At 48.2% G+C, this 24,150-nt stretch overlaps 1 protein-coding gene across 1 annotated transcript in view; it reads left to right on the top strand.

The window, feature by feature from the left end:
• Positions 1-24,150, top strand: part of GREB1L (GREB1 like retinoic acid receptor coactivator) — a 118,606-nt gene that overhangs the window by 83,370 nt on the left and 11,086 nt on the right. The window contains exons 17-27 of the mRNA XM_061130893.1: positions 501-693; positions 4,232-4,362; positions 8,368-8,707; positions 12,733-12,848; positions 13,929-14,173; positions 16,929-17,500; positions 18,014-18,116; positions 20,597-20,752; positions 21,249-21,388; positions 23,634-23,795; positions 23,927-24,131. Of these exons, the coding sequence (XP_060986876.1) occupies positions 501-693; positions 4,232-4,362; positions 8,368-8,707; positions 12,733-12,848; positions 13,929-14,173; positions 16,929-17,500; positions 18,014-18,116; positions 20,597-20,752; positions 21,249-21,388; positions 23,634-23,795; positions 23,927-24,131 (2,363 nt within the window). The remainder of the gene's footprint in view (positions 1-500; positions 694-4,231; positions 4,363-8,367; positions 8,708-12,732; positions 12,849-13,928; positions 14,174-16,928; positions 17,501-18,013; positions 18,117-20,596; positions 20,753-21,248; positions 21,389-23,633; positions 23,796-23,926; positions 24,132-24,150) is intronic.

Below are 24,150 nucleotides of genomic sequence, written 5' to 3'. Positions count from 1 at the left end.
AGGTCGGGAGAGGGAAATTTTAGCATCCTCAAGCGCTCACAGACTTTATATCCTCAGGACACACTGAGGTTAGGCATCTGGATTTTGTTTTTTGATCTGTGATGGAGATGTTAGAATCACAAAAGCACTTGTTCAGAAGCTAGAATGTGCTTGGTACTCCATAATCTGGTCTAGAGCCCTGTGCAGGTGTAAGATCTTGCATAATTTGTTAGATTTGCAAAGAAGGAAAGAGGGGTGAGAAGGGGGTAGGAAAGGTAAAGAAAAGAAATTTTGCCCACATCCTGTTCAGTTACTGCTTGTGTTCTAAGCTGTCTGAAAGGGGTAAGAAAGAGGGTTATTTTTGCTCTTCCACATCAAATGCTGGTTGTTTCCACTGCTGCTCTCAGTTAATAAGAACTTAAAAAAATAAGAGCTAAGACATGGCCTCTGTTTTGCTCTCTGATTGTGCATCTAGTCACTTAGATGAGGAGGTTATAATGTGACTTTCAATGTCTCTACAGCGTCATGTCGGGCTCTTTGTCACATGGTGAGCCCAGCCATGGATTGGCTGACAGGGTCATTAATGGCAGAGAGGTTCTGGAAGCTTTCAACCTCCTGGTGCTCCAGGTCACCTCCTGTCCATACACTCTGCAGACCCAACAGTCCCGAATCAGCACCAGCAACGAGGTACACTGGATACAGCTGGACAGCACAGTGAGTCTCTTCCCCACCTTCTGACAGTCATGTTCTCAGTTCCCTCGGGAGCAGAGTAGCGTCATAAAATATGATCAAAAGTCTAACGTGTGCTTTAGCTTCTAAAAGTTCCATATACTTACAATTAGTATTCACTAAAAACTAATGAATGGGCTTCCCAGGTGACTCAGTGGTAAAGAATCCGCCTGCCAATGCAGGAGACTCAGTTTTAATCCCTGGGTTGGAAAAATCCCCTGGAGAAGGAAATGGCAACCCACTCCAGTATTGTTGCCTGGAGAATCCCGTCCACAGAGGAGCCTGGTGGGCTATAGTCCATGAGTCGTAAAGAGTCAGACATGACTTGGTAACTAAACAATAACAACAACAAAAGCCAGTGAAAAAGTGTTCTCTATAAATTTGATTCGGTGGTTTCTACTTTAGGTTATCTTGCAGATACAAAATTATCCACCTGTGTAGTTTGTCCCCCTAAAATGTAATGTGATCTGACATAACCATCAATATCCTGGATTAGTTCTGTGCTTTTGAATGATTCATTCTGAGATTTCCCTGGTGGTTCAGTTGTTAAGACTGCCTTCCAATGCAGGGCATGTGAAGATCCCACATGCCTTGTGGCTAAAAAACCAAACATGAAACAGAAGCAATACTGTAACAAATTCAATAAAGACTTTAAAAAAGGTCCACATCAAAAAAAAAAAAAGAGAGGTGACAGTAGTTCATAACACTGTTCAGTACATTTGAAAGTTGCTCAGAGAGTAGATCTTAAAAGTTCTCACCACAAGAAAAAAAAGAATTACAACCATGTGTGGTGATGGGTGGATGTTAACTAAACTTCTTGTGGTGATAATTTCACAACATATACAAATAGCAGATTATTATGTTGTACACCTGAAACTAAGGTAATGTTCATGTCAATTATATTTCAGTAGTTTTAAAAAAGAAAAAATCAAGTTATACACCCTGTGTGTTAGTCACTCAGTCGTGTCCGACTCTTTTATGACCCCATGGACTGTAGCCCACTAGGCTCCTCTGTCCATGGGATTCTCCAGACAAGAATACTGCAGTGGGTTCCCATTTCCTTCTCAAATATATACACCTTAAATAAATACAATTTTTATTTGTAAAAACAAAATGACAAACATGAAAAAAAAAAAGAAAATAGAAACAAAGTAGAATAAGACAATTGCAAAAAACCAAAGTGCTCTGTGTGTTGAAGGAGGGAAAGTCCCACCCACTTGAGAGCATCAGGAATGGCAATGTGGAGGACAGAGCGCATGGGGTGGGCTCTGGAAGAGAGGAGGGATGGGAGCAGAGGCTGCTGACAGCAGACAGCAGGGCAGGGCCATAGAGGAGGAAGCATCAGGCATTGTTCAGAGAAAACTTAGTGGGATTAAATGAAAACTGAAAACATACATGTGGAATCTTTGAGACCAGGCTGGGAGAGCTTACACTTGTTACATGACTGCGAACAATTTTTTAGCAAGGGCACAGTATTATTAGAAATAGCAGAACCTACTCTTTTTTCCTTTTTGGCTGTGCACGCAGTTTGCAGGATCTTAGTTCCCCAATCAAGGATTGAACCCAGGCCGTGGCAGTGAAAGTGCTGATTCCTAACCACTAGACCGCCAGGGAACTCCAAGAATATGCATAATTCTTATATTTTGAAGGTTCAAAATTTTTCATAATTCACAATTATTCAATGTTAATATATAGCTCTGTGAATTTTCATGAACTGAACATACCCATGGAACCAGCACTTAGATGAAAACCTAGAACATGAGCTTCACTCGAGGCCAGGCACTCTGTCGCCAGAGGGAGGCACTCTTCTGGCTTGGTTTGCCTCATTTTGAATGTTATATAAATGGAATGGTGCAATAGGCATGGGCTTTCCAGGTGGCGCTAGTGGTAAAGAACCTGCCTGCCAATGCAGGAGACGAAAGAGATTCAGGATTGATCCCTAGGTTGGGAAGCTCCCCTGGAAGAGGAAATGGCACCCACTCCAGTATTCTTACCTGGAGAATCCCATGGGCAGAGAAGCCTAGTGGGCTGCATGCAGTCCATGGGGTCACGAAGAGCCGGACACGACTGACGTTATGCACACGTGCAGTAGATGCTCTGTTATAATAACTTCTTTTGCTCAACATTGTTTGTGAGATTCTTTTATATTTTACATAAGTCGTGAAACACTCGTGCTTTTGGTTGTATATAGGTTACACTGGGTGACTCACCACAGTTGATTTATTCATCCTATTCACTGATTTCAGATGCTGCTTTGAGCATGCTAGCTCATGCCTTTTAGTAGATATCTGTATACACTTTTGTTGGGTATGTATCTGGGAGTGAAATTGCTGAGTGCAGAGTTCAGCTTTAGTGGATACTAAGAGGCTGCATTTTAAGGCAATTTATTAACTATAAGAGGTCAAGTCAAAGTGATTAGAAAAGTGGGGGTGAGTCGTCTGGCTTTTCTGATAATTCAGGTTCGAATGAACAAGTACCTCAATCAGAATAGAGTTGCTGGCAATAAAAAGCATGGAAGAAATGGTAACTTTTCTAGGATTTGTTTTTTGAGGAAGAGGGAAAAGGCAGAGATATTTTTAAGGTGATGCCTTTAGTGGGAAAAGAGAAGACAGAAGTGCAGTAGACCTGCGTGTGGAAGGCAGACAAGACAGATTCGAACTGAGTTGAGGCCAGGCAAGTGCACCATGGCAAACATGGAGTGGGAGTAGGAACTGGGACTTTAGGATGAGGATTTGGAATATTTTTTCAGGAACGCTGATCACTGACCAGAGCAGCTGGTGTAGATGAAATCATGGAAGAAAATAATGAAGAGAATGGCTGAGCAGGCAGCAAGGCCAAGGACTGAGGCTTGGCCTCAGGAGTCCTTGGTGATCTTCCAGGGAACAGCGTCCACAGAGCGGAGGGTTGGGCTGGAGGAAAAGCAGAGATGGCAGAGCAAAGACGGGTGGTGAGCTCAGGGTCACTGAGAGGGCAGGTCTCTGGGAGCGGAGATTTTTTTAAGCAGAGGAACATTTTCCCCAAAGATACAAGAATTCAGTAAATCATGTCACTTATGATTTGTGATACTGGAGGAGCCCAGGAGCTCTAGTTCTTCAAACCCTGCTAGCTCCAGATGATTCTAAGCCATCTATTTAACAAGCTGCCCCTATCATTTTGCTAAGAAAAAAGAAAGAGAAGTAAAATGAAATTTAAAAAAAATGAAAGCACTTTATTCAGATCTTCTCACTTTTTAATTGGATTGGGGAGATTGCTGTTGAGTTATATGAGCTCTTTATAGATTTTGGGTATTAACCCCTCATCAGGTAAATGATTTGCAAATATTTTCTCCTATTCAGTAGGTTGCCTTTTCATTTTGTTTCCTTTGCTGTGCAGAATCTTTTTAGTTTGATATGGTCCCACTTGCTTATTCAGTTTTTTCTAATTTTCAGGCAATAACCTGTTACAGGTCCCTTCTCCCCTAACCCTGAAAATAAGACAGCTTGTGTCCTGCCCTCACTGGGTTTTGCTCTGTGTTTTGAACCAGGAGGACATGAGCTGCGAGAAGCTGTACTTCGGCCTGAACGAGTACAGTAAATCTCTGCAATGGGGAATCACGAGCCCCCTTCTGAGATGTGACGAGACGTTTGAAAAAATGGTGAACACACTCTTGGAGAGGTAAATAAGGACCTTCAACCTCGTCTTTAGCTGTTCTTGTTTGTCTGAACATGCCAAACGTCTTTTTGGTCAGAGTCACAGGGAGTTTTGGTGAAGCCCAGGCTATGCAAATGACACTCAAGAGCAGAATAAAAATAGCCTTTCCTGAGATGACCTTTCACTCAGCTGGGTTTTCTATCATCATCCAGGACCAGCAAAGGAATCCGGTGACCCCAAGCGGGAAGGAGAACCACCTTCCGTGCTCTGAATCATCTCCCAGGCAGGTTCATTCACAGCTGTACCCAGAGATGATGCGGGCAGAGAGGGATTGGCTTATTAGAAGCCATTCCTCTGGGGTATGGCCTCCCCCTCCCCACCGTGCACCCCACACTTTTCTCCTCTGTCTACCACAGGCCAGTACCCTCAGTAAAGAAATGAAACTTTACTTTGAGAGACTTGAAGTGTAAACTGGAGAACACTAAAAAATAATCAGATTGTTTGAGCTCAGTTCCAAGTGGCCCTCCTCCAGTCCCTGACTTTGGGGTAAAGGATTATGACTCTGTCTCATTTTTCTTCCTCAATTTCAGGTCAAACGCTGGAACAGCAAAGGGATTTTCTGTTTTGTTTGTTCATTTTTTCCCCCTCTCTGATCTTGAACTATAGATTCAAAAAAAGAGGCATAAGAATTTAACCTAATAGGGAATTTCACAGCAGTCCAGTGGTTAGGACCGCGATTCAGTCTGTCGTTGGGGAACTGAGATCCCTCAAGCCGGGCATGGCCAAAAAAAAAAAAAAGAAGAATTTAACCTAATAGAGGTTCCTCCCTGTCCTCCACTATAATATTCTGTCTGATCATCCAGTGATGGGGCAGTTGGGCTCTATGTGATGAGACACGTTCTCATTTTTAGTAGCTCTAGTTCTTAACACTGTCTCTCATCGATCACAAACCATCTATTTAAAAGCTGCCCTATACAGCTGCTAAGAAAGAGAAATAAAGATGATCAGGGAGAAACATCCAACCCAGCAAGTTATTGGGAGGTGTCAGGAAAAGGAACAGGCTTACAGTGGGATTTTGTGCTTTCGCAGCTGTTGGGTTTGAGAAGACTTAACAGACACTGTGATCCCTTCATGGCACCTGTGATCTGAGATTTCTAAAACCACCCCATGAGTGTAAAACCTCCCCTCTAAGTGTTCCCCAGCCTCCTCCTGTTCTATCCACCAGCTTGGAACCTATCTTTTCTTCCAGTAACATCTTGGAGTTTTATAACTCGTATTTTAATGGACCGTCCCATCAGCTCCTATACAACTTGTGTAATCCTTACAAAAACTACGATTACAATTGAATACAAACAAAAAAAAATTGGGAAAACTATTCACTTCTAAGTTCATAGCTCTTTCAGTGTAAAATTTAAATGCCTTCATGTCAGATGGTAAAGAATCTGCCTGCAATGCGGGAGACCTGAGTTCATTTCTGGGTTGGGAAAATCCCCTGGAAAAGGGCTTGGCAACCCACTCCAGTATTCCTGCTTAGAGAATTCCATGGACAGAGGAGCCTGGTGGGTTACAGTTCATGGGGTCACAAAGAGTCAGACACAACTGAAGAACTAACACTTTCACTTTTCACGTCAAAGTTACCTTTGATCTAACTTTGGTTTTCCTATATGCCCCAGCAAACAAACAAAAGAAAACAAAACAGTAAGCCTTAAACTTGGATCATCTGTGCTCACTTCCTTCAGCTCAGGTCCCCCAAGCTCATAATAACTATGATTTATTGAACACTTGAATGGATTGGTTCAGGAGGACCGATGGAACTAAAGGATTTCTTTACTTTTCCCCAGTCTACGAAATCTTTACCACTTGAGAAGACATTGTCAAAGAACTGAATAAAATCCACACTCTTGTCTTTCACTGATTGGATAATCTTAGGCAGGTAGCTGAATTTCTCCCAGCCCTTAAATCAGCATCTTTCCATGAGAAGGTGAATCAGAACCCAGGGAATCAATCCATAGTCTTTTCCAGCTCTGGGTACTTCAAAACCACAGTAGTCATTTGCTGACCCAAACTGGTATTTGACCCTGGGCTTTCCTGTGCGAGGCTGGTGATGACTGTTTCACTTTAAATAGAATTATAAAGTGGAGCAAAGGTGAAATTCCCCTCTGGTCTACCCAGCTGCTAGGCGGCTGCCTGGAAGTCGGCATCCAGAAAGAAAGTTCATAGACCCGCCATCCTTCTCCAGTCTCCACGGGAGACCCAGCCAAGCTCTGGTCCAGGCCTTGCTTTCCCCAGGCCTGCTTTCTTGACCAGCACCTCTTCATGTCTGCAAGTGGGTCCTCTTTACCCATGTGTATTCCTTCTGTCTTCTGGCCGGGTCTTATGAGGAATAGCTTGTAAATGAGAGGTTTCTTTTCTGCCTGCTCTGTAATTGTAAAAAGAAAAAAAAAAAACCAGCCGAGTTGGTCCAGTGGAAGGTGGAGAGCGGGTAATGTTGGGGTGAGTCAAGGACACCCCTGCTATTTCCCCAGGCTCCTTTCACCCAGGTGGATGGGAGACCACACCACTAGGGGATGCTATTTCTCCAGCCGGCTCCAAGCTTCCTCCATTTTTATGAGAAGATACTGTTATTGCCTTGACTCAATGGACATGAGCTTGAGCAAACTCCAGGAGATGGTGAAGGACAGGAAAGCCTGATGTGCTGCAGTCCCTGGGGTCGGAAAGAGTCTGACACGACTTAGTGGCTGAACAATAACAATTGTTATTGCTACAGGGGAGCTGACCTCAAATTAGCCATAATAATTACTCTTTTTACAACTTATACTTCACAGACATTACATTAATGTATCGGTTTCCTAACTATAGTTTTAAGTATCAGAGATATAAGCTAGCAAGCATTCTAACCCCAGGACAGCAGCAAGAGCTTAGAATCTAGGGATGATCCTTTAGGACTCTGTGGATAGTCTGAGCAGACCAGTGCTTCTCAAGATACAATGTGGTACAAATCACCTGGGGACCTTGTCTAGGCTGTTTCGGATTCAGTACACATTGGGTAGGAGGGTTTGGCATATCTAACAAGCTCCCAGGTGGTGATGCTGCTGGTTCAGAGACCACTCTGGGAGAAGCTAGGATCCTTAGACTGTCCCTAAGCCTCTTGAACTTGAAGTACGTATCCCAGTAGGTGCTGTGAGCTTAGCTTTTCCTTCTAGTTATGTGGGCTCCAAGGTCATTCTTTTTTTTTTTTTTTTTTTTACTTTTTAATTTTTTATTGGGGTATAGCCAATTAACAGTGTTGCGATAGTTTCAGGTGAACAAGGAAGGGAGTCAGCCATACATATACATGTATCCATTCTCCCCCAAACTTGCCTCCCATCCAGGCTGTCACATAACATTGAGCAGAGTTCCCTGTGTTCTACAGGAGGTCTCCAAGTTCATTCATTTTTAACAAACTTATTTATTTTTAATTGAAAGATAGATGCTTTACAATATTGCTTTGGTTTCTGCCATACATCAACATGAATCAGCCATAGGTACACATATGTCCCCTCCCTCTTGAATCCCCCTCCTACCTCCCATCCCGTCCTACCCCTCTGGGTTGTTACAGATCCTCAGTTTAAGTTCCCTGAGTCAGAAGGCAAATTTCCTCTGGCTGTTTTACAAACGGTAGTGTATATGCTTCCACGCTACTCTCTCCAGTCATCCCACCTTCTCTTTCCTCCCCCCGACCCGTGTTCATAGTCTGTTCTCTGCATCTCCACTGCTGCCCTACGAATAGGTTCATCAGTACCATCTTTCTAGGTTCCATATATGTGTGTTAATATCCGATATTTGTCTCTCTCTTTCTGACTTCACTCTGTATAATAGGCTCTAGGTTCATCCACCTTGTAAGAACTGACTCAAATCCAGGTCATTCTTGAGCTCAAGCCCACCACCCAGCACTCTTCCCTTCCCACCCTGCCCGTCTCCACTCCTACTGCACCGCCCTCGATCCCAGGGCCCCCGCCCCATGCTAGCGCCCCCTGTGTTCTGTTGAAGGTACCCCAGGCTGCATAGCATGGTGGTCCGCTGCTACCTCCTCATCCAGCAGTACTCGGAGGCGCTGATGGCCCTGACCACCGTGGCGTCCCTGCGCGACCACAGCACGCCGGAGACCCTCAACATCATGGATGACCTCCTGAGCTGCCCGGGGAAGAACCGCAGCGGGCGCGGACACATGCTCATCCTCAGGGTGCCCTCCGTGCAGCTGGCAATGCTGGCCAAGGAGCGGCTGCAGGAGGTGCGCGACAAGCTGGGGCTCCAGTACCGCTTCGAGGTGGTCCTGGGGAACCCCGCCTCTGAACTCAGCGTGGCAGCCCACTTTGTGGCGCGACTAAAGGTTAGCAATGGACAGACCTTCGCTCCGTTTTCTAGGACCCCCCCCCCGCCCCCACCCTGTGCAGGCGGCTCAGAGGCCTGCAGTTTGCTAGAGTCTCGCACAAGTGTCACGCGATCTTTGTGACAACGTTAGGGCTAAGCTAAGGGACGTGTCCGCCTTCCTAGTTTATTAACATTCGGTCTGGGTCCCCGGTGCTAGTGCATGCATGCAGTTGGTCTTCCATGCTCTCCGACTGCAGGTGCAAAAAAAAATGCGATGACCCAATTTCACCCCCTGTTTATTGACCTTGTTCAAGATTCATCTAGCCCACGGCCATCTGTTTTCTCAGAAAACAAAAAAAAGGTAAGTTGTTCTCTTGGACCTCCGTGGGGGCACGCCTTTCAATATCATCCATTCACTGAATCTTTTCTGTCCGCTCAGAGTCGGTAAAGTATCCTGTTTTCTCTTCAGGGCTCACAGAGGACGATTGCCCACCCTCTTGCATGTGGATTCCCCAACAGTTTGCTGTTTCTTTGTACTTGCTTTGGCCCCAAGCGTGGGCTGGACTGAGACTCTTCCAAGCCTGTGCATGGCTAAGTCCCCCACCGCTCTGCACGGGGAAGGCATTGCTTTTTCTGAACCCCTCCTGTCAGGTGTGGTGGGCGGCGGAGACTTCTTTGATCAACTAACCTAAGTCCCTACCTCATGCCCTGCTCAGATTTTTCTGGGGACTTTTCTAATCCAATGTGTCCCAGCCCTTTGACAGCATTTAATGAAATTCTGCACACAGATAGGTGTGGTACTGAGCAAGGAGGCGCTCTATGTCAGGGTTAGATCAACATGGTTTCTGAACCTTGCAGAAACTAAATACTGAGCTAACCTGGATGAAGAAAAGCCTAGTTTGACACGAATTGTATAAAAAGAAGCCATGCAGTCTTAGAGGATTTACATTTCCATCTGGGCTGCAGCTTACCAACTGCAAAATGAGCGTTAGACTGCATGGTCTCTAAGGGCTGTAATTTGAGGATTATTATTTCATATTCATAGAGCATTTTGCAAATGTAAACCTTTGTATTGTGTTCTACTACCTAACTCAAATAATCCAAAATGCAAACAAAATGTCTTGTATTAGCTTGATACACAGCTGGAACAAATAAATGTCTAAACACAGAAGCTCCTATATTTAGTGGGTGTTGTAACATTTACATTTCACATATGGATATATAGATACAATGTTCACAGTTTTGAATTAAAGATATAGACTACAATATAGCAGTATTCCTGGGATAAGTAAGAAATGAGAATCCTGAAACTCTTCTTACAATATAACTTGTTAGTTATGAGACAATTTGAATGATGCTAATGATGAGGAATCCGGACAGGCAGGTAATCAGCACTGCTCCGCAAGGTCTCACACACCTACTGCAGGGAGATGTTCTAAAAGGCTGTGAGGCTGCAAGGTCTTCTCTGGGTCTCCATTGGCATTAAAGCGTCTTAGGTCGTTTGTTCAGACACTTACTAAGTTGGTGTAAATCAGCAGTCTTCAATAATTTGCCCCTGTGGGCCATAGTTTGAAAACCAGTCAATAATTGAGGTTCCTACCTGGCTGCAAGCACATCAGAATCACCTGCAGGGCTTCCAGGGGCTGCTGTGGGTGTGCCATGAAGAGATGTCAAGTAATTACCTCTCAAGCAGTTACACCTCAGTTCACATGAGAAGTGGCCAAGCACCAGCTACATGGAAGAGATTTCCAGAGACTTCCCTGGTGGTCCAGTGGTTAAGACTCTGCCCTGTAATGCAGGGGTGCACGTTTGATCCTCTTGGAACTAAGATCCCACATGCTGTGGGGGGTGGCTAAAAAAAAAGAGAGAGAGATTTCCATATGTTCAAAATCCCTCAATCACATTGATCCATCCTTTTTATACTCCACCTTTTTTATTTTTAAAAAATATTTATTTTTATTTGTCTGTACCGGGTCTTTGTTTCAGCATGCAGGATCTTTAGTTGGCAGCATGTGGAATCTAGTTTCCTGACCAGGGATCAAACCCAGGCCCCCTGCATTGCGAGGTAGTCTTAACCACTTGGACTACCATGGAAGTCCCTATTTTCCACGGGTGTGGAAGTGAAACTTTGAAATGTTTGCATCCTTAGTAAGACTGACACTTGCCGGGTGGTCTCTATTTCACCTGCTGATTTCTAAATTATTAATACCAACTTCATTTACCACTGGACGAAAAGCACCAGTGTGCCTTTTGCCTCTAGCCTTGGGTAATATCCAGTGCCTCTTTTTCCATTAGGGGGCCTTATTTTTGTGCTTACTTCTAATTATCCTTTAGGTATTGTGGTTAACTTCTAAGTGATAATAAGTATTTGGGAAGGATATAAGTTTATATCTGAATAAGTTAGTCTGTCTAGGAGGCCTGTGAAGCTTTCATTAGATTTCCTTGACCTTGAACCCCAGACGAGCCCCTAAGTCAATGCTGTCTCAGTCTTTTGTGTTGTCTTAACTGCTTCTGTAGGAAAAGCACCCTGAGGGCATGATAGACCCATAGAAGATTGGCAGCCATCCATCATCGGAAGTAACAATGTGGCAGAAAAACTTTATATAGTGGGTTTGCCTTACTCTGATTGGTCAAGAGTAAAAGTGGAATCTGTTTAATCATTTTTTGAAAATAATTCTCCTTATAAAACACGACATCTATTCTCCCATCATTATAACTCAACCTCATTCTTGCTAGAACCATGAAATATATTTGGGGAGACCCCAGAGTCAGGGTTCTCATAAGTCCAACGAGAAGGTTTTTGAGTAAAATGATTCTTATTTGCGGAATTATTTGCTTTGATTTAGGTAATGTTCTAGTTCCCTTTGACATGAAAATATATGGAAAACTGAATTGGGGGTGGGGAGAAACTTTCTGCTAATGTCTTAATGTTTGTGACAGATTGATTTTCTAAGACTAGAAAGTCTCTAAAACTTATAAATGGTTATGTAGATCCACTGAGTTCTCCTTGGCATAAAAATACATGACAAAAGATTGAGGTTTGGGGGCTCTTCCAGTTTTACAAACTCTATGAATTTTACTTGAAGTAATTGTGGGTATATTTATTTCCAAGACTGGCTTTTATAGACATCAACAAACCAGTAACCAAACTCTGTTATGTTATATCATACCATATCCTGCCTGATATATTTATTTTTATCCCATTTTGGTTTTAGCAAAGGAAATACCTGTCTATTTTAAAATAACATTATATGCATCTCTTAATACCTCACTTCTTAGTCTTTGTTCCCTAAAACATTATCAGAAATGTCAGTTCATTTCTTATAACTCCTGCTAGAAAGCTGATATAAAGCACAATTAGATGCTACACACTTCATAAAAAGTAGTAGAAATCACCTTATCCACTTAAGAGATGGTTTATTTTCTTTCTGCTCTAAAATAGAAAAAAAAATCTGTAAGCTCTTTTCACTTTCAAGCATCATTCAAGTTGAGATTTTCTTCCTCTTGATAAGTTCCTGTATTTGAGATTGTTCCATTTATTAAAGATATACATATGTGTATATATGTATATTTCAGTTAATGTATAGAGGTGATTATATATAAGTTTTGCTGTGATTATTTTATTAGTCATTTACAACCAAAATGGTCTTTTTCAATCAATCAGTCCCAAGAGTCTTTCCATTATACAAAGAAAGTGTTGTACTTAAGAGCACTGAGTCACGTAGTTTAAGTAGGGTTTCTGTAAGGTTTGCACCATTGGTGGGCTATTTCACATTGTGTATTTCTTTGATGTGCATGGCCTAATACATGATATATTCATTAAGACCGCCTGTTTTACCTTATTGAGATAAAGTGGAAGGCCACATTCTTCTAGAGTACTTGGTGTATTCTTTTCAGTAGCAATTAAAATATATGTGCACACACAAACACACTTATTGGAAGTCATTTGGAAGCACAAATGTGTGTAAAATCTGATTGTAGAAACAAAAAAAGTGGAAACTCAATGAGGGGTTTTAATTTTATTGTATGGGTCCCCTTCTACAGACCTGGAGAGGAAATGAAGCGGAAGAGTGGGTCCCTCGGACGTACCAGGATCTAGAAGGTCTGCCTTGTATTGTGATATTAACTGGCAAAGATCCTCTTGGAGAAACCTTTCCCAGGTATGATGCGAATCACTAATTCTCATTTTCCATTGGTTGCTTGGCTGAGCTGACGGTTAAAATTTAGCTGATGCTCACCCACTTCCTTCACTTGGCAAGTGAGAAGGCAGTTGTTTTACTCGGGGATATAAGAAATTTAGCCTTCTTGGATTCTTTCAACTCTCCAGAGATTGCCTAGCAATTTGGGGAATGAGAGAGAAGCCCTGGAGGAGAAGTGTTTATGCCTGAAAGCTAGGCAGCCAGAGAGGCAGGGAGGAGAAGCACTGCCCCCAATGAGGAGCTTTTTGGATGAAATGTCTCTGTTAGGCTGCTGTTCCCTCAAGGATCTGAGGCCTGTGGGTTGGAAGGCAATAGCAAGAATAGTCATTGTTGTTGTTTAGTTGCTCAGTTGTGTCCAGCTCTTTGGGGCCCTAATGGACTGTAGCCCGCCAGGCTCCTCTGTCCATGGGATTCTCCAGGCAAGAATACAGGAGTGGTTTGCCATTTCCTTCTCCAGGGGATTTTTCCAACCCAGGGATTACACCCGAGTCTCCTGCATTGGCAGGCGGATTCTTTGCCACTGAGCCACCTGGAAAGCCCAAGAATAGTCACAGCATTCACTGAGTGCTTGCTGTGAGTTAAGTGAAGTGAACGTTGCTCAGTCACATCTTACTCTCCGCGATCCCATGGACTGTAGCCCACCAGGTCCCTCTGTCTATGGGATTTTCCAGGCGAGAATACTTAAGTGGGTAGCCATTCCCTTCTCCAGGGAATCTTTCCGACCCAGGGATCAAACCCAGGTCTCCTGCATTGCAGGCAGGTTCTTTACCGTCTGAGCCACCAGGGAAGCCCATTGGGTATTGCTCTAAACACCTTACCTGTGCCACGTCATTCATTCCTTGCAATAACTCAGCTGGGCACTGTTACTCTGTTCTCTATGTGGAGAAAGTGAAGTGACCATCTCAAGGTCCTGAGAGCTAGGAGGTGGCAGCGCTGAGGTTTACATCAAGGATTACCTGCCATCAAAGCTCACCATTTTGACCACTGTCAGCCACTCGTAAACGCTGCATGCCTCACCAAAGACACCGTTACTCTGTGCAGGTCTCTGAAGTACTGTGACCTCCGGTTAATTGATTCGAGCTACTTAACCCGCACGGCCTTGGAGCAGGAGATGGGGCTGGCCTGCTGCTATGTGTCCAAAGAGGTGATCCGGGGGCCCACTGCCGCCCTGGACCTCAGCGGCAAGGAGCAGGAGCGAGCCGTGGCCAGCGAGAATGACACCGAGGAGCTGCTGATCGACCTGGAGAGACCCCAGAGTAACAGCAGCGCCGTCACGGGAACTTCAGGTCAGTACTTTCTCTCTCCAGGGGTTGGGGCAGGAGAGAGGAAGGGGTAGAAGTAGGGAAGGCAGAGGCACCTGCTGACTCCCACCTGGCTTTCAGAGCAGCGGTGACTGACCTGGGCATCCCCTCCAGACCTCAGTCCTGGGGAGACATAGTTGACAAACGTGAGTCTTGAGCAGCCACAAGACATTTGCCTGGGGAGCACTTAATGAAGAGCTTGCTAATAGGCTAAATGCATGCGTGCACGCTGCATGCTAAGTCACTTCAGCCATGTCCAACTCTTTGCGACCCTATGGACTGTAGCCTTGCCAGGATTCTCCAGGCAAGAATACTGGAGTGGGTGGCCATTTCCTGCTCCAGGGGATCTTCCTGACCAGTAGGCTAAATACAATAAGTAAATTTCATTAACCCTCACTAACACCACGTCTCCTAGTCTCTGTACCATCTCATCGATATTACGCATCTGATATTTGCACAAAGGCCTTCTTTTCCTTCCAGACCCTGAAGTGGTTTGTGCTAATTGGCTTAGTACCTGGCACTAAGTGTGTGTTTGTTTGAATGAATGAGTGACTTTTCCCCCAAGTACCTAAATGGCAAGTGTTTATACTCTGAGGCTACTCTGAGACCACTGGTTGATTGGGATGATCCAGCCTACAGCCTACCAACCGTCCTCTTATTATGTTACTGTATGGCTGATGGCAGTGCCTGGCATGAATTTTCTTCTGCTAAATAGTATTAAGCAAATGCAGCATTATTTCCAGGGCTTCCCAGTTGGCGCTAGTGGTAAAGAACCCGCCTGCCCATGCAGGAGACATAAGAGACGTCAGTTGGATCCCTGGGTAGGGAAGATCCCCTAGAGGAGGGCATAACAATCCACTCCAGTATTCTTGCCTGGAGAATCTCATGGACAGAGGAGGCTGGTGGGCTATGGTCCGTGGGGTCGCAAAGAGTTGGACAGGACTGAAGCAACTTACCCCGCACACACAGCATTATTTCCACTTTTTTTTTTTTCTGATTGTGAAAGTTATAATAGAGTTTAATATAGAAAACTTGGAGAATGTAATGAAGTATAGAGAAGAGATGAAAAATGAAAATCCCACAACAGAGGGAACCACCATTCACGTTCCTTCTGCCCCGTGTTTCCCTTCTCTTACTTCATGACACTAACACACACACACACACACCCCTTCTGAATGGAGGAGGCAGGTATCTATGCCTGGAAGAGCACAAGGACTGTCCTACCAGGATGTGCTTCAGTCATGGGTCGGGGCTGTACCCCCATCCCCTAACGATAGGCTCCCCGGGTCTGCCTGGCAGACCAATTCAGAATAAAAGAGGGAGTTTGGGAGGATGGTAAAGGGTAACAGAAGGGAGGGGAAGAGCACACCTAGAAGCTTTTCCACACCAGCCAGCATCAGTGAGGGAAGAGGAGGAAGGCGGGGTGGGGTGGGGTGATCAGAGTCCTCTTCCTTCCTGGGTTCCTTAATCAGCCCCCTCCCTCCCCTACACGTGGAGAGCTGCCCCACAGATTCCAGATTCTGGCCTTGCTCTCATGAATCCTGCTGTATGGAGTTCCCCCTCCCCAATCTTGGAGGACCCAGGTGCTGCCCTCCTACACACACCACCCTACCCACCACCCCACCAGCCTCCTGCTGACTTTCAGGGTCCTCAGGGGGTGCTCATCGCCCAAGGCATGCAGGCCAGAGGACTCAAGGGCCTTCGAGGCAGAAGGAAACCCTCAAGCAGAAGTCAGCTGGGCAGCGGTGATGGGCTCAGGAGCCTCTGGTTACTGGGCCTTCACCTAGGAGCTCCCAAGGTTGGGATTTGCCCACATGCCTGGGAGGCACCAGTCCGAGCAGAAAAGGTCTTGTAATGCGATTCTGATTTATCTTCAAACCACTTAGTCTCTCAGTCCTGTCTGACTCTGTGACCCCATGGACTGTAGCCCTCCAGGCTCCTCTGTCCATGGAATTCTCCAGGCAAGAGTACTGGAGTGTGTTGCCACGCCCTTCTCCAGGGGATCTTTTCAATCCAGGGATGGAACCCAGGTCTCCTGCGTTGCAGGCGGATTCTTTACCGTCTGAGCCACCAGGGAAGGGTGGGGGTGGGGGACATTTGCGGTGAGTTGGCTGCAGGTGAGCAGATCTCCAGCCCTGGCGGGTAGGGAGGGAGGAGGTTACGCCCCTCCTTCCCACGCCGGTCTGGTCCAGGCATCTATGGAAGCGGCTGTCCCCCGGGGGAGCTTGTCCACAGCCAGGAGGGTGGGGCCTGGGACCCCAGAAGGAGCGAGTGCCACTGGACAGGACTTGGGTGTAGAGCGTGTGTTGGTCAGGGTTCTGGAGTGGTTCGGATGGTTGGCTTAGCCAAACGACGTAACCAGAGGAGAGTTTAATAACCCGCGATGTACAAAGACGCGGGCAGGATGGAGAGAAGGAGCAGGAGGCGGCGGCGTGGTCGGTTCCAGGGCGCCGGGATTACCTGCGGGCTGAAGACGCGGGGAGGGTCGGGCGTGGGTCGAGGTTTCTGCTGGCCGCCCGGAGGAAACCGGGAATAAATGCCCATTTCCGAGCCCACCCGGCAGTCAGGGCGGGGGTTGAGGGGGCGCCAGGGGACGGCGGGGGAGAAGGGGCGCGAGGGGGGCGGCAGGGCGCCAGGGGCCAAGGGGCGGCCCGAAGCCCGAGCGCCGCCTGGATGGACCCCGGGCCTTCCCCCGGGGCAGGGGCGGCTGTGACAGCGCGGCGTGTGGGTCCTCTTTCAGGCTCCATCATGGAGAACGGGGTCAGCTCGTCCAGCACCGCCGACAAGTCCCAGAAGCCGCCCCCGACGCCCAGCTTCCGGAGCCCGGCCCCCAGCGCGGGGCTGGACGAGGGGCTCTCGGCCGGTCCGGCGGGGCCCGGGGAGCCCCTAAAGCAGGAGTGCGACTCGCTGGGGCCCCCGCTGGCTAGCAGCACCACCGCCAAGCCGTCGCCGTCGTCATCGGGGCCCGGGGCGCTGCCGGGGCCCGGGCCGCCGGGCCGGGGCGGCCGGCCCCCCCAGGCGGGACTGCCCCCGGTGGTCATCCTGTCCAAGGCGGCCTACAGCCTTCTGGGCGCGCGGCGGGGCGGCAAGCTGCCGGCGGCCGCGGCCCTGCTGCCGCACCCCGACGTGGCCTGGGCCAGCCCGCTGCGCCCGCCGCCGCCCGCGCACGCCGGCCCCGAGGAGCAGTCGCTCTACTACCGCCGCTGGACGGCCGCGCGGCCGCACCACGCCGACCACGGCAACCCGCCCGACCCCGCCTCTGGCGCGCGGGCCTGCCACCCGCGCCGGCTCCTGCTGAGTGGGCCCCCCCAGGTAGGGGCAGGGGGTCGGGGGAGTCGGGGGTAGGGCGCGGGGGCAGGGGTCTGGGATTGAGGGATGGGGGTAGGGCGCGGGGGCAGGGGTTCTGGGGTTGCGGGGTCGGGGGTAGGGCGCGGGGGCAGGGGTCTGGGATTGGGGGATGGGGGTAGGGCGCGGGGGCAGGGGTCTGGGATTGAGGGATGGGGGTAGGGCGCGGGGGCAGGGGTTCTGGGGTTGCGGGGTCGGGGGTAGGGCGCGGGGGCAGGGGTCTGGGATTGGGGGATGGGGGTAGGGCGCGGGGGCACGGGTCTGGGATTGAGGGATAGGGGTAGGGCGCGGGGGCAGGGGTTCTGGGGTTGCGGGGTCGGGGGTAGGGCGTGGGGGCACGGGGTCTGGGGGTGGGGGTGTCTCGGGTCGGGGGGCGTCGAGGCCCCACTCAGAGATGGAAGGAGTCGTTGGAGAGCCCAGGTGTGACATTTCTCTTCTCTTTTCCTGCCCCTCCCCCCCTACACTCAACCCCCGCCCCAGGTGGGGAAGACGGGCTCCTACCTGCAGTTCCTGAGGCTCCTCTTCCGCATGCTCATCCGGCTCCTGGAAGTGGACGTGTACGACGAGGCGGAGATCAACACCGGTGAGCGCCGGGCGTGGCGGTGCGGGCTATTACCGCCACATCCTGGGGTTGTCCGCGGCCTCCGGGGGGTCTACACCCGTTCCTGTGCAGGGTTATTGAGAAGTTAGAGGCCAGGAGCTAGCAAAGAGTTGTAAGATGCAGTGGCCGTTTAGGTCGGGGTGTGACTTCCCCTCCTCTGAGCCTTGTGTCCCCCAAGTCGCTGGGCACAGAGGCATCTTATAAAGCCCGTCAGGTGGGTCCGCTGCTCAGATGGTGACACTGCTCAGGTTTAAAATTCGTAGACTGCGGTGTTCTACGGCTTAAGGGGCCAGGGCACGTTTTATACTCCAGCAGGGTAACATTATTTTTGCCTGCTAGCTGCAAGTGAAGGTATGTGGATTACTACCCAAAGGAAAACTTCCATGAGCAGGACAGAACCCTGGCGCCTTCAACAGCCCCTTGGCACTGGCAGAAGGATGGAGGGGCTGGTGCTTGACAGGCCATCCCCAGCCTGCACCTCCTGCCCCCCTTCTTGGCCTGGCCACCCTGCTGTCACTTGTGAGGGAGGCGGTTCCCCTCTGCAGCCTGTCCAGCAGGGCGGCAGCGTGGGCATGAGCAGGGGTCAGCCAGTATTAGCCCTGCGGCCAGGGGAGGGTGGCTTCGCATCTCAGATGGACTGCGTGCTGATGGAAACGGGTGGGGGTGGGGCGGGCGGCAGGAGCAGTCATGGACAGACATTCTTCCCAAGCCCCTGAAAGATGAAGCCAGAGAAGAAAAAGGCCTTGTATTGTCCATCACATTAGCCCTTGGAGACCTCCACTCACTTGCTTTTCCTAAACAGTTGGACCTGTCCTGTGACCAGCCCAAGGGATAGATTAGAGCCAGACTAGGTAAAATCAACCATGTTTAATCATCTTCCTATGGCTTTTCATTCAACTTCCATCCTCCACAGTTTACATGCATGATTCCAGATAAACACACACAGTCCCCTCTTCCCATCCACCTCTCTTTGTCTGTGTTCCTGGCTGAGCTGTCGCAGACCCCAGGCCACCACAGAGGGGGCTGCCCAGAGCAGACGGGGCTACAGTGCAAAGGCAGAGCCAAGCTGACCAGGAGTGAGGGGCCATCATCCCATTGACCCCCACCTCCAAGGCTCCTCGGAAGAACGATGCTTTTAATTTTCATCTCAGATTCCACTACAGGGCCTACAGCTATGAGCGTCAAACCTGGCCTCTGTGATAAGCGGCACTATTAGTTTGGCTTTATTCCTTCACCCTCATTTTAGTGCCGGTGAATGCAGTGGGGCACTGCAGAAGCATGGGGTTGTGTTTTTATTAAACAGGAATAAGTTCTAACTTTTAAATAAACTGCATATTTTTAAATGAAACTTAAACTTTAAAATGTTCCAGGATGTAAAAATAAACAGTGTTGTGCTTAAAAGGTAATATCTGTACTTCTAGCTTTTAGGCTTTTGTCAGGAGGGAGTTTTTTCTGTTTCTCCTTTTGAAGGCTTCCCCGGTGGCTCAGACAGTGGAGAATCTGCCATAATGAGGTTTGAAAAATCTGGACATAATGAGACATGGGTTCGATCCCTGGGTTGGGAAGATCCCCTGGCAAAGGGAATAGCAACTCACTCCAGTATTCTTGCCTGGAGAATTCCACGGACAGAGGAGCCTGGCAGGCTACAGTCCATGGGGTTGCAAAGAGTCGAACACAGCTGAGCAACTAACACACACATACTCCCTTTACACTGTCTTAAGCTGATCGTATAGTTTTTATTATTAATAACAAATATCACCTATTAGACACACACCAGGTGCCTGCCATGGTGTTAGCACTTTCAATATGCCATCTGGACTTCTTAAAACAATCAGGGAACCCGAAGAAATGAAGGTGCCGGCAGGTGTGAAGTCACCAGGTTGGCAGGGGCTGTGGCCTGGACTCAAACCGAAGGCCGCAGGCTCTCAACCTGGTCTGCATGTCGGAACCACTGAAGGAGCTTTAAACACAAGTGCCTAAGTAAGGAAGGTGGTTCTGGGCCATGTGGCCTGAGCACAGGGGTTTTACAAGCTCCAGTGGATATTCTAATAAGCAACAGACACTGTGAATCTTGCTCAATGAGCCCCTGAAATCCTTTCAGCTGTCAGCATCTTAAAACCCCACGACTAAAACTCTTGTGATAGGATTCAGTTCATCCAAAGTTAAATAAGATTTTAAGGACACTTGGGGGTCGGGCGTGGGAGACTAGTAGATCTCTTAGACTTGGGAGTTTTGGGGCTGGGTGTGTAGAAGCTAATGGGGACCAGTGAGGGCCAGCATCTCTCCCAGCAGGTCTCAAGGACAGTCTGCACCCCTCTCCCCTGGACTCGGGAGCTCATTTCTCAGAAAGGCCTTTGTCCACCCACCTGGGCTGTATGTTTCCCTGACACTTGGGTGAGAGGGAGGGAGTGTGGCCAGTCAGTCTGATCGGGCTGCTCTGTGCACTTCCCTTCTTGGCCTAGATCACAGTGAAAGCAGTGAAGTGAGCCAGTCAGAGGGCGAACCCTGGCCTGACATCGAGAGCTTCAGTAAAATGCCCTTTGACGTCAGCGTGCACGACCCCAAGTACAGTTCGATGAGCCTGGTATATACTGAGAAGCTGGCAGGGGTCAAACAAGGTCAGTGCACGTGGGGCCCGAAGGTCAAGGGTTGACCTAAATGAGGGCAGGAAACCTGGGGCAGTTTACTCCTTGAGAGCAGCTTAAATCATATTCCTTTGCATGTCTTGTTTTATTCACATGAATGTCACCTTTTGGGTTTCCTGGGTGGCTCAGTGGCAAAAAATCCACCTGCCAATGTAGAAGACGTGGGTTTGATCCCTGGGTCAGCAAGATCCCCCTGGAGGAGGGCATGGCAACCCACTCTAGTATTCCTGCCTGGAGAATCCCATGGACAGAGGAGCCTGGTGGGCTATAGTCCATGGGTTTGCAGAAGTTGTACATGACTTAGCAACTAAACAACAGCAAGGTCACCTTGCTATAATTTTCAGATCTGCCTATCAGGGCATAAACTGGAAAATCCTAGGAAAAGCCCTTCTGGGGGTGGGGTACTTTTTGCCCAGGCATAGGGTCTTCACACACAGCATGGGAAGGTGTTTTGTCTCTTTTTACACAGAAGCGATAAAGGAACCCAAAGCTGAGGCGCCCCGGAAACGAGAAACTATGTCCATGATGCTGACCAAGTATGCGGCCTACAACACCTTCCACCACTGTGAGCAGTGCCATCAGTACATGGACTTCACCTCTGCCTCCCAGGTGCCGCCCCTGTGCTCCTGCCCGTTACCCAGCCGGGGTTCTGTGCGTGAGAGAGGGAAAGCTCCAGCTTCAAGCCCTAGACAAAGGATGGCTTGTTTGGTTTTTAAAAAATATTTATTTAGTTGCGTCGGGTCTTGGTTGCCACATGCAGGATCTTTTCATTGCTACAAACAGATTCTGAAGTTGCAGTGCATGGGCTCCAGAGAGTGCAGGCTTCAGTAGTTTCAGCCCAGGGGCTTTATAGCTGCTCTGAGGGATGTGGGATCTTAGTTCTCCAACCAGGAATCGAACCCCCGTCCCCTGCATGGCAAGGCGGATTCTTAACCACTGGGTCACCAGGGAACTTGCAAGGATAGCTTATTTATGAGATGGAGCCACTGCATGAATGCATGAAGCAGTTGATAAAATGACTTTGGGTTTATTGGGATTATAGGCAAGGGAGTTGGGCAGGGGAGAGAAAGAAATGGAATTTGTGTCTGAAGTCAGTTCATCAAATGGTTCCATGTGTTTAGATTAGAAAGTAACTGGTATGTCTGTGATTCTGAAAAAGCTGGATATTACAGTAATGTTTGGCAAAAGGGTCTCTTCCCCTCCTTCGGGTTGTTGATGAAGATGGTGTTATTATCTGCAAGTCCGTAGGGTGTGCCCTGTGAGCTGTGATTTGCACAGACCCAGTCTCACTGTTACTCCAGTGTGGGGTGGCTCTGACCACTAGGCATACAGAGGAGTCAATGTGTGCCTTTTTATTTGGAGAGCACTGAGAGGTGGAACACGGAAGGTGAGCAAATACCCCATCCCACTGAGCTTCTCGTTGGCCAGAGCATCTTTGAGCACAGACGATGGGAAAGGCAGCCAGTGACGGTTGTATCCAGTGCCTGTGTGGGGGCTGAGTGCCATGTTGCTTCCCCACTTTATCTTCTTGACCTTTAGTGCTTGGCCCTGAACATCTGGAACAACTCTTCCTTTCTATAGGATGTGCTGGGTGGATGCCCCGCTTCCTCCCTAGACTTGCTTCTCCTCTTGAGGATCAGGTCTTCTTCATTTTCCCCCAGGGAACTCAGAAGGATGTACTGGTCTTTCTGCTCTTCTGATAGAATTTACCTTTCATACCCCAAATGTTTTCCTGTGTCATTGAAAACTTTGAGTGGACTGTTTGAAATCAGCTCACAATGCTTTATGGAATACAGATGATACAAGCCCCTGATCTAGAAATCATTAGAAAATTCATTTTTTAGACAATATATTGAAAACCTTCTACTTAGTTTCTGTGTGATTACAGTACTGCCTGATACTTGTGAAGCAGAATGAAGGAGATCTTAAGGGGAGTATTACAATATTATTTTTCAATGAAATGTAATACTTAGGTTGAACCTCTTGGGAAGGCTACCTGGATTCTTCTCGATCCTGCTGACTAGTGACACTCTCTTTTCATTAGGCCAAATATTGTCTGCATTGTAAAGACCTTTATATAATTATTCACTGAGGTGGGTTATGAGAGTGTGTGAACTTTCCAGCAACTTAAAAAAGAGATTAGATTTGTATGTGGCTTGGATGAGTCAAAGGTCTCTTCTGGAAGCCAGAGTTCTAGGGTAAGTGACCATTCAGACATCTTCTGCTTCCAGTGTTGCCAGGAAAGATGAGCCCACAGGGGTGTTTTAATGATGTCAGTTTTAATAGTTTATTTAGGAAAAATATCATTTGACCTGACCCACTCAGAAGAGGATCCCTCGGTCAGGAAGATCCCCTGGAGGAGGGCATGGTGACCCACTCCAGTATTCTTGCCTGGAGAATCCCATGGGCTGAGGAGCCTGGTGGGCTACAGTCCAAAGGGTCGCAGACCTGGAGACGACTGAAGCAACTTAAGCACATACGCATGCACAGAGAAGTGTTTTCCCCCGTAACTGGGCACCTTTGGGAGTGTTTGCATAGCAAGACCTCCCAGAGGTATACTGGACCTCTGCAGGGCTGACCAGTAGTGGTTCTAAGAAGGTGAGACATCATAGTTTTCAGCAGCAGTCACTGCTCCACCCTCAGAGAGGCTGTTTGGGGTGAGATGCTTGGATCTCGTTTCAGCCACTAAAAGATGAAGCGTTTGTCTTTTCCGACTCTGCCTGCACAGCCAGGTCTGGCGGGAGGTAGAAGTCCAGGATAGCTGGCCTCTATCAATAACCATCTTGAGATTCGCAGCCTGGAAGCTTGCCAACTGTGAGCTTACACGCCCTCGCTTTGTTCTCTGCAAATGCAGATGTCCGACTCCACCCTCCACGCCTTCACGTTCTCATCCTCCATGCTGGGAGAAGAGGTGCAGCTCTACTTCATCATCCCCAAATCCAAAGAGAGTCACTTTGTCTTCAGCAAGCAGGGCAAGCACCTGGAGAGCATGCGGCTGCCCCTGGTCTCAGACAAGGTGGGTCACGGCGCCTGGAGGCAGGCCGGCCGGCCTCAGGTCCTAGAGCCAGTTTTAGAAGTGGCTAGTATCTAAGGGTTCTAATTTCTCTTTTTGGCCTCTGGTCCTTTTTTTTTTTTTCCTTTCAGCAGAATTTGAACGTGGTCAAGAGCCCTATCTTCACCCCCTCCAGCGGTCGCCACGAGCACGGACTTCTGAACCTCTTTCACGCCATGGAGGGCATCAGCCACTTGCACCTGCTGGTGGTCAAAGAGTATGAGATGCCGCTGTACCGCAAATACTGGCCCAACCACATCATGCTGGTGCTTCCTGGCATGTTCAATAATGCAGGCGTGGGTAAGGGACGCGCGGGACG

This window comes from Dama dama, chromosome 27 (assembly GCF_033118175.1).
Source record: "Dama dama isolate Ldn47 chromosome 27, ASM3311817v1, whole genome shotgun sequence".
NCBI lineage: Eukaryota > Metazoa > Chordata > Mammalia > Artiodactyla > Cervidae > Dama > Dama dama.
The sequence above is the reverse complement of the archived record's forward strand: the minus strand, read 5'-3'. Positions and strand labels throughout refer to the sequence as shown.